The sequence below is a fragment of the Histomonas meleagridis genome (genome assembly GCF_020186115.1).
Source record: "Histomonas meleagridis strain 2922-C6/04-10x chromosome Unknown contig_43, whole genome shotgun sequence".
NCBI classification, from domain to species: Eukaryota; Parabasalia; order Tritrichomonadida; family Dientamoebidae; genus Histomonas; species Histomonas meleagridis.
In genome coordinates this window covers 33,864-45,099 of record NW_027150886.1, presented here as the reverse complement: position 1 = coordinate 45,099, position 11,236 = coordinate 33,864, and the positions used below count along the sequence as shown (strand labels likewise).

The 11,236-nt window shown below is 28.8% G+C and overlaps 1 protein-coding gene across 1 annotated transcript; it reads left to right on the top strand.

Annotated features, from left to right (window-relative positions):
• Positions 1-10,006: 10,006 nt before the first annotated feature.
• On the top strand, positions 10,007-10,675 carry GO595_006319 (PCTP-like protein; the record flags this gene model as incomplete). Its single annotated transcript, XM_067919659.1, has 1 exon — positions 10,007-10,675. The coding sequence occupies one exon, from the start codon at positions 10,007-10,009 to the stop codon at positions 10,673-10,675; it is 669 nt and encodes a 222-aa protein (XP_067773499.1).
• Positions 10,676-11,236: the final 561 nt, after the last annotated feature.

Sequence of the window (11,236 nt, the reverse complement as noted above, 5' to 3'; positions counted from 1 at the left end):
TCACAATCGGAATAAATTTGAAGAACTATGGCCAGTAGAAGCTCACAATCAAAAAAGAAAATTAGAAGAATATAAAATTAGACAATTCATGAAGATTAGTCAGGAGATTCGAAGAGAAAAAATTATTGGATATGGGCCAGGAGCCATGGAAATAGAGACGAAATTCATTCCAAAAACGTTAAAAAATAATGGGGGGGGGGGGGGGGGGGGTTGGGAGGGATACAACAGGTTTTCCCTGGTTCTGATTCTGAAGCAATAAGAAAAAAATTCAATAAGGTACATATCACTAGTCAAAATGACATGTTTCTTCAAACAAGGCTTGATAAAAGCATTTTAACTCAATAAAGTGTCTCCTTAGATTGTATTTAATATATCAGCCACTTTTTGAGATTCCACTTTATCAATGTAGTCATAAGAATTACGATAGGGAACAGTTAACAACTAAAATGCATTTGATAAAAAATAAAGTATCCAATTTCTTTTTTTTCATTATGGTTGGGGAAATGTTTATGGAACAAAGTGTTCTAATGTAATTCTATTAACATTACAAATTGAATTTAATTCTATCGCTAAACCAGTAAATATATTATAACCATAAACTTTGATATCGTCTATTGGGATACCAATATATAAATTTATAATAATTATCTACAACATATTCATCTACATCATATAATTCTGAATATTGTCGGACTTATTATTTATCATATTCAACATTAGTATCAGCATTTATTTCTCCTATCAATATTTCGGGATTAAAATTTTTGGAATTTATTTGTGTTAACATATTATAATATAATAATAATTCCATATATTTATTATTATAAAAACCTAGTTTTATAGGTTGTATAAAAATGAATATCAATTATCATCTAGTGCATTACAGCTACCTATTTAGGGAAATTATACAAATTTAGATATTGAAAAATATGAAATTAATTCAGATAATGTTAATAGATATAATTGATATACCTTTGGATATCCACAACGTTGGTTAGACTCACTCATCCGTAATAAAGCTATTGGAATTATAAAACAATATAATTATATATATATTATAAATATATAATTAAAATAATATATCAAGTCAAATTCATTAGTATTATATGTATTATTTGAAAATCGAGTTTCTGAAAAAATAATTAATGATTTTTTCATTGATGTATTCAAATGTTTTTGCCCTTGGTGATATAGGTGAATTAATCAAGCAATTTTCTTCGATACTCTGTTTGAGTTCATTTTCATTACCACTGTATGTGGATCATTTGAGGTATAAATTTTTAAATCAGAACGATAAAAAGCATGTCGATTGTTCTCTGAAGTCGTTGCACTCAAAATAGCTAAGAGAACACGAGCAATTCGATCGACTGGGGTACCATTTTCATATTTTGAAGTTGTAGAACGAATTTCATTTTCAAAGACGCCGAATGTTACTAAATCGAGTGGTTGGAATAGATGCGAATGTGGAGGAATAGCTACAAATCGTTCGTTGTTCTGAGTCAATTTTTTAATCATTTCATTATCGGATTGCTATGCACAATTGTCACAAATAAGAACAGTTGGTTTGTCCCTGAATTTTTCATCATTTCTCAAATTTCGAATGTAAACAAGAAAAAAATCATTAATATTATCTGAAATGATTTCCATCGAGGCATAAGCAGATTCTTGATAACGTATGATAATATTCTCTTCAATGCGAATTCCTGATCGCAAAATTTCATTATTAAGAGTCTTTCTTGAGGTTATCATTAATGGTATTAATACATCACCAGCCATATAACTAGTAGTAATTAATAAGATTTTTTTTTCTGCTTCATCTGCACAATATTCAATTCTGGCATTTTTCGATAATGAAGGGATAACCACCTTTTTCGTTTTTCTATTGGCCAATTCCTGTTGACCAATCTCATCAAGATTAAAAATCAATTCTGTCGGCAAACCGCTCACATATTTTTCTGAATTTGAAATATGTTTTGAACAAGAACTCCTCGATAAATTTATTCGATCTTTTTCCTGTGAATAAGGCTTGGTCTTAACAATTTTATTTTGATGTCTTTTAATAAAATTACGATATGAGTATAGAGAAACAGCAATATTAAATAGTTAAATAATATAATTACGAATTATAATCGTTCTTCACATACATTAGCTTAAAGGGTTGGGTTTTTATTTAAACTTTCACTATTTTATTAATTGCACGACAAAAATTTCCCCTATCGACTTCAAAAATTGAAGCAATTTTGCTCTCAGTCGTTGTAATAACATTATAATCTTTGATTATGATATATATTGCGATTACTTGCTTCATTCTAGATTTCGCATTTATCTGCATCCGATAATCACGTAATATGTATCTGACATCAGAATTGAAAAATTTTGTCGATAAAACATGTACTTACTGAGTTTCAGTGAATGAGGGCTTTTCTTTGAGGCTCATTTGGCGAAAAATAAAAAAAAAAATGGAAAAATTGCCATCTGAACGTATTTTGGTGTAAACAAAAGTGATGTATAATCTAATTCTCAGAAAACTTTTTAATAATAATATTGTGTAACAATTTTTTTTATGAACCAGTGGTCCATGAGCTACCACATGGATTTTGATAATTTAGTTCAAGCTACTGTATCTGTTGAACAACAAAGGATTGCTGAAAACACAAAAAGAACATATAATTTTTTGTTGCGTTCATATGACAATACGATGAATCAAATTCCTAATGCCCCCGAACCATATCCCATTACTGAGAATAAAACAGGTGCTTTTTTGGAATTCTATAGGGGTCAACACCCTTAAACAACCTATTCCTACCTTAAATCATTCGTCTCGACTGTTGTATTCTATTTAAAAAAAGAATAACTTAGATGATTTTACGAAAACAAATAATTTTAAGTCGTACATGCTTGGTTTGAAAAGAATAATGAAGGGGAATACATCCCCAAATGCGAAAAAGTATGTCACAATACAACTTATTATAGAAATTGCAAAGAACTAATCAAAATGTAAAAAATGAAATAAAATATATGACAATAGAAAGTATGTGCTTTTATGGCTTTTTACGAATTTCTGAGGCGTGCAGATTAATGTGGATAGAAATAACATATGATCAGGACTGAAGTTTGGTATTACTCATTCCTTATTCTGAAACAGATCAGACAGGGAGGAGAGTCAATGTGTACATTTGTCGTTCGAACACAATATATTCCCCTTTTCTATGGTTACCAAAATGGAAAGAATTAAGTCATATGAATGAAGAATCGAATGTCATTACATTATGTGATAGAACAGTTAGGAGAAAGTTTGAATTGCAACTTAAAATATTGGATTAGTGAATCCAGAGTTATTTAACACATTCTTTTCGTAAAGGGGCCGATCATTAAGCATCATTGGCTGGAATTGCTGATTGCAAAATTAAAGCCCAAGGAAGATGGATTTCTTCATGCTATCAGCGTTATACTTCTATCCAAATGGTTGAGGCTGGAGATGCAATTACAGTAAAGATTTGATTATTAACTCAATTTAAATTTGCTCATATAATTTTTTATATGAGATTGAAAAAGTTGTTACACAAAATTATTTATCAAAAAGTTTTATGAGAATTTTAGTATGTTGTCTAGGTTTTTGATTAATTCATAATAGTATCATATTTCGCACATTTATTCGGGTCATAAATTATTTCAAAGTTCTCAGATTTAACTTTCTCATTTTACCCCATAATTTTCATTTATTTTTTCCTCTAGCTACTCTTTTGATCATACCGATATAGATTTACTTAAGTTAACGTTCGATCAGAAAGAGAGGGTAAAACGTCAAAAAGTACCTAAAAGTGACATGAATAAACTAACCAAAATATCAATTAAAAAAATGCTAAACACTTTATTAATGTATATCAAATATATATAAGAATTTGACTCAAAAAGCAATGGATTCAAAAAATAGCGGGATACACAAGCCTAGGTATGTCTCAACATGAAGATAGACAGATTTATAATGGAAAACATATTAGTCATGATTCAATAAGAAAAGTCGATAATTCTATTGACAATGGCCAGGATTATTTATTATATGCGAAACATCAGGAAGTTTAAATTCGATGAATGATAATTATATGTCCGTCTTGTATCAATAAACGATGGATGATTTTTGTCTTTCGTATACTACAGAAAACTTGTTTCAAAGAAATGATAATGATTCTAATCTATTGTTAACTGGAGATGTTATTCTGGAAATTTATTTTGCACATAATTATGTTATAAAGTAGAAAACAGAAATAGTTGAAATTAATGTATAAAAAAATAATGATACTAATTACAATAATTCTCATTTAATGGATTTAGTTTCTCCAATTGCAGCAGAAGCAAATAGAAATACGGACATCCAGATATTATATGATATTTATATTTATAAAATTTCGAAAATTTTTTGTCATCCAACCAGTAGGTTGCTTCAAATATACAGAAACTGTAAAATGTGAAATGAGGTAAAATTGAGAGAGGAGTTATCACCCTCATTCATTAAATCTACATCCCGCATCTTTTTGAATGATTTATGCCAATCGTTATCTTAAGATCAATAAACATCTCAATCATCGTGACCCAGACACATATGCATTTTCCAGTTATTCTACCCATGCAACATACGAATTATGATAGACTAGCTGGTGATAAGAAAAAACATTTGAATAATATTTTAGACTTACTGAAGACTCCAACAAGATTGGCAGATGGATCAATTCAGAAAATTTCTGATGAAACGAAAATACCAAAAGGTATGCTAAAAATCTAGCGAATCCAAATTCGACATTAATTGTACATGGAGTCAAAGGTGTATCAAGAATACTTAATAAGCAGATTGAAGATTCGATATATACAAAGATTATGGAAGATTATATTCAACAGAGAAGATATTGTTCGTTGAAAACAGTCCAGACAGTTGCAAAACGAATTGTCTGTAATCATAAGCCAAATTTTAAAGCAAGTAGAACATGGGCCGAAGGATTTTCAAAAAGATACAATCTCAGTATAAGGGTATTACATGTTAAACGTCAAACTTAACCAAATGATGAAATTATGGCAAAACTTGTCTCAGAGTTCGATGTTGCATTGATGCAATCACCAAAAAAATCAATATTTAATATGGATGAATTTTAAACGGTCGCTTAAAAATATTTCTCTAAAAGGTGATGATGATGTAACGATCTTATTAAAGTCAGACCCCAAAGAAACATAAACAGTAATTGCAACCATTAACGCAGAAGAAGAAAAATTACCTATAATTATATTAGCAACTGGAAAAACAAATCGGTGTGAAGAAAAATATAAAAACCAAAGACTTAGAAAATATATCGCAAACAGAGATTTACTTATAATGCATTAAGAATCAGGATGGGCAACAGCGGATCTGATGAAACAATACCTCAAATGGTTGTCACGACAGATAGATAAATGAAATGCATCTTTACTTTTTAATCTGCATTCGTCTCACAGAGATGAAAAAGTTCAAAGTTATTCGGCAAAAAGAAATATTCAATTGTAATATATCCCAGCTGGTCAAATGGGATAGTGGCAACCGTTAGACAGAAGCATATTTGGAAATTTAAAAAAAGTGTCACTATGAATTCGAAAAATACCTAATAAACAATAGCATCGATGAATATGATATCATTGATGCTATTGTAATACTATTAGATGCTTGGGGGGAGATTCCCAATGAAGTTATTAGGAATTCCTGGAAACATTTAACCGAAAATTGAGAAAAAAAATCTTAAAAGTTCTTAATAAACACTTGAAACCTATAATATTTTTCTTTTTTACAACTCATTTTAGCAATTATATGGATGAAATATTATTTGGCCGGCCAAAAAATACAAATATATATGTTCAGATTTTTCCAATTCATACACATAATTTTATTATACTTCTCATAACAAGTTTTTAATATTAATTTTACTTAATGATTTTCAGGATTTAAAATGTTATTCCAGAAATAAAATTTTCCCGCTTACATTTTTCTAGAAAGAGAAAATTGATTATTCTTCAATACAAAAATTACAATTTTTAAACAAAATAGTAGAATACTTTTATTCATCGTACTGATATTTATTTAGTTTTCTATGTCAATATACCTCAATTTTGTTTGGTTTCAGGATTTTCAAGAAAAACATGAGAAAAAATAAGTTATTTGCGCTTAACGTACGTTGGGGGATGAAGTTTTAGTGAATAAGGGTAAAGGTAATTGATTTTTCAAACATAATGCTTCAAATTTTTTTTGAAGATACCTGTGCTTTATCCGTATTATACATAATTGTTAAATCTCATAAAATTTCAAGCGATTTGTAGTTCTTGACTTCGAACTATTTAATTACTCAAAGGACCCTATACCATTCATCCAATTGCGATAGGTTGATTCATGTCGTGGCAAATGAATAATGAGTTTTGGAGAATAGCTTGCATAGAATAATTATTATTTGGGTATTTGAATCTATAATTGAATAACTCTCGAAAAATCAACCATTATAAGATTTACTATTAGACTGTCGATTTCCCTAAATACGATATTAAATGGAATCGAATGTAAAAACGAAATTGGGGCACCTCATATTCTATCAACTTTTCCGGTTGCAAATTAACAAAAAATTGATAGACCTCTTTGAAACATTTAATTTTTAGCGTTCACCTGGAAGGTTTAATGGAAAAAAGAATCTTAGAATTTGGCAAACAAATTTTTTCCACTGGGTTTTGTCAGGAAACTCTTCTTTACCCAATTGTAGTTAAAGATTTTTTACAATTTTTTAAATCTGTTTTATCTTCAAATGATGAAGATAAAATTATTGGACTTTGTTACTCAGTATCACCTTTTCTTGCACAACATTTTTTTGACCTCGGAGAAAACGAAATTTTGGAATTATGGGATAATATGATTTTATTATGTCAAAAAATAAAGACTCCTCTTGAGGAAAAAGGATTTTTTGAATCTGTTTCAGCAATGACATTATATAAATTCAAAATTTCACAGAAATTCCTTGATTTTTTAATTGATCCAGATTCTCGAAATGATTCAATTAAAGTTATAACCCTTATTCTTTTGTATAAAATGTTACCGGATGGATTTATTATTGAACATTCCAAATATTTTATCACATTATTTACGGAGAATTTAAAAGATTTTTATTCATTATACTTACCATATCTTATCCGAATAATCATTGACTTAAATATGGATGCTAAGAGTCTTCAAAAAGTTCCAAATTTTGGATCTAATTTAATGTCAGCATCATATTTGTTCATAAAAAATAATCCACCTAATTCAATAATTGTTCTTATAAACTCGTTATTTACGTTCCGCAAATGTATTGTTGGTTTTTTCAATGTCAAAAATGAGTTTGTTCATACAAAATTATCACAAATTAATTCAACTGATATTGAATCCAATCTTTCTGCGTTAGTTCCATTCATTAGACTTTTACCATTTTTCAGTGAGGATGATCTTGATTCATTCTTTTCATATTTCAATCCAATTTTTTCAGATTATTTAATTTCAAAGTCAGTAATACCGAAAAATATAATATCAGAATTTCGTGAGACACAAATTGTTCTTCAGGTTGCGCCAATAATCGAAAAACTATATTCCATTTGTAGCCAAGCTTTGCAAACAGAATATTATCCTGCTGCCACTTTTGTGCTCAGCATTTTTTGTTTCACTTTTCTGAACCACTTCGACGGTTATCACGATTCAATTCTCGGCACTTTTGTAAACGGTCTCTCATCTGAATATCCACACAAAATTCCAATTATATTTTCTATATATGAAAATGTCGATTCTTATATTGAAAAAGAATTTTTAATCACTGAGAAAATCATACCCTTATTAATAAATATTATTTCATCGACGAATGATGACAAAACGATTTATTGGTGTTTCAAAACACTTTGGACATTTCTTTATAACAATGGAATTAAGTTTTTCCCATCAGCCAAAAGCTTTTTAATATTATATGAGAATTTACCCCATAGCACACGTAGATATTTCTTTAAGTTTTTGGCTGCTTTTGTACATTTTTCACGGAACAATTCGACAGTTAATCCGATATTTTCATTTGCAGGATATTTATTTGATAAAAGCGAAACATTAGATAATGAAACCAAATCGAATTCATTATATTTAGCAAAATCATTAATTAAATATGACGACAAATACTTAAATAGTTTTAAAGAAAAGTCATATGAAATAGCAAAAGAATTAATGTTTATGTCGAATTCCAATTTTTATGATATTTCATTTCATTACATATGCGTTTTAAGTAAAATTACAAATGAAAAAGTATCTGACGAAATTATTAATCGTGCAATTGATATCTGTTTAGGAAAAGAAAAATGTAATAATGAAATACAACTTAAAATAATTTCATGTTTAAGTAAATACATTGACTTTGTTCCATCTATAGCATTATTTGATGCACTTTTAGGATATCAAAATGAAGAAAATTCATTAAATGTGATGATGACCTTGTTAAAGAGCACTTATTTGAAAATTAATTACATAAATGAATTATTTGCGAAAATTATTTCAGTTTCCATTAAAACATTATCAGCGCAATTCTTAAGTAATTTGTTTTTGTTTGTTTCAACAATTATCACTAAAATATCAAAAGAAAATTTATTAAATTTGTTATTGTTAACTTTACAAAATCGATTAAATATATTTAAAGAATTGCCTCCATATTATAACACCGAATTTTTATATTCGTTTTTCACATTTGTTAATTCGTATATAAATATTTACACTAAAGAATCAAAATTAATTGTGAAACAACTTATGTATTGGATTGATTATGTTTCAAAATATTCATTACCTAAATTATTAAAAATATTCTTAACAGCTATTAAGAAAAATTTAGTTGATAAAAATGATTATGTTTTACTTATAAATTCATCCATTAATAGAATTAATAAACAAATTTATAGTATATCTATCGTTCGAATTGGGGTGGCCCTGATTATGACCGTTTGGAGAAAAGACAAAAATTCAATTGGCATTGAAAATTTGTTAGGATTCTTAGAAAATATTTGGGATGAGAATTTCGAAGATATACGCTTTATAACATTATTAATTCCATTATTTATTGAAATCTTTTCGGACAGTAATTATAACGTAAAAGGTGACTTCGAAATATTTTATGATATTTCAAATATAATAATTTCGGAATCACAAAAGTTTAATTATCCAAAATTAGTTAATGGTTACATTAACATGTTCCAAAATAAAATACCAATGAAATCACTTTGCCAAAATACTGCAATTGTATTATTGCATTTCCTAATTAAAAATCGTAAAACTGCAAATGACGAAGGATTTAGCGATGAACTTTTGGTCAATATGCATAAGTGTGTGAAACATTGCATAATGAGGGAAAATAATACAATGAAATTTTTGGCAAATTATTTCAAGGAGAAAAATGACGAATGGGAACGAGTAAAAATGTTACTGAAGTCACCTACACTTCCGTTGTTTAAATAATAAATGAAATTTAATTTTTATTTTATTTAATCTGATTGTGAAAATTTTTTATTCATTAAAGAAAATATTTTTTTTTTCCTTAAAAAAATTACTATATCTAAAAAGATGTTTAAATATTTTAAGAATTCAAGTGATTTAGTATGTAAAAAAATATTTTTTGACTATTTATCTTCAGTAAAAAGAAACACTTTTCCCTCAAACTCTGTTTATTTCTCCGAAATCCCTTAATACAAAATTTACATGTAAAATCAAATAAATTGTTAAAAAAATTATTTTCAACATATTGGCACGAAGTAGTTGTCCCAGACATTTTTCACCACTTGATCGTGTTTTATGCCACCGACTTTTTCTATCGGAGTCGTGTTTTCCCACAATTTTGATCTGTCGTTCTCAATGAAGGGTTGTGTGGCCGGATGATCCAATTAACAATTTGAATCGTTTATTTGAAATTTAATTGAAAAAGCTGTTTTTACGGTTACTTCAGTTCACTTTCGAATGAGCGAAATTGGCGAAATAACTCCTGAAAGAATTGCTGCTGCAGAACCACTCGCTAACCAATGCTTAGAAATAGCTAGCCAAGTTCTTAATTCTTCTGACTGGAAGGAATCAAAAACTGAAGACGGTGTCAAATATTACACACGCTCTGTTCCAGGAAGCAGTTTCACAATGATTAAGAGCTCAGTTGTTGTCCCACGTCCACTTGATAAGATGGTTCAATTCTGCGCCCGCTTCAGAGAAGTTACATCTGAAACACCAGCTAATCTTCGTGGTGGTGCTATCGAAAGAAGATTTTGGCCATTCCCAGGAACAAACGAGCACAATGAAGGTTTTATTTATCTTGCTCTTGAATCAGGTTCAATGTTTGTATCAAACCGTGATTTCGTCATGATCCGTAAATACTACGAAAAGGATGGAAGACACTACTACATCTGCGTCTCAATCGATGACGACAAGATTCGTCCACCATCAAAGAATCTTGTTCGTGGAAAGATTCTTTGCAACGCAACTGTCATCGAAGCTGAAGGTGATGGCACAAGAGTTTCTTTCATTGCACACGCTGACCCAGCAGGTTCAATTCCAGCAGCAATTTACAACATGGCCTCATTAAAACAAGGTGCTTGCGTCAGGGCTATCCGTGACGATGCACTCAAAGAAATCAACTAAAAATGATTACTTTATTAATTAGTATTCTTTGATTTTTTAAGCATTTATGATTTCATCGATGTATTTAATGTCAATGATTTATAATGGGTTTTCATTATCATTATTTTACCCACCGAAATTCGAACAAAGAAGTTCAGTATCGATACGAGAATTTAATTTAACAAATGGAGAATTAATTTCTGATATTTCATTTCCACAATTTTATTCGAATTGTATTTGTTTTGATCCTATTTCGATGTATTTCATTGATTTGCCTGATTATGAACTTTCGTATATATATAAAATTCAGCCGAATTTTTTGTTTCATTATTTTTTTCCATATAAAAATATATTAAGTAATGATTCGATATTTAATATAATGAATATATTACCTACGCTAATGTTTATCAAGAAAAGCAAAATAAAAGCTATTTTTAAATAAAAGAAGGAGAAATTTTAAGTGGCCGTTTAAAAATAATGGATTTTGAAAAATTACAATATTTAAGACTTCGTTTAAATAAAATAGTTCAAGCAAAAAGAATGAACGCAATAATGCAAGAAAACTTAAGGAAAAGAATCCAA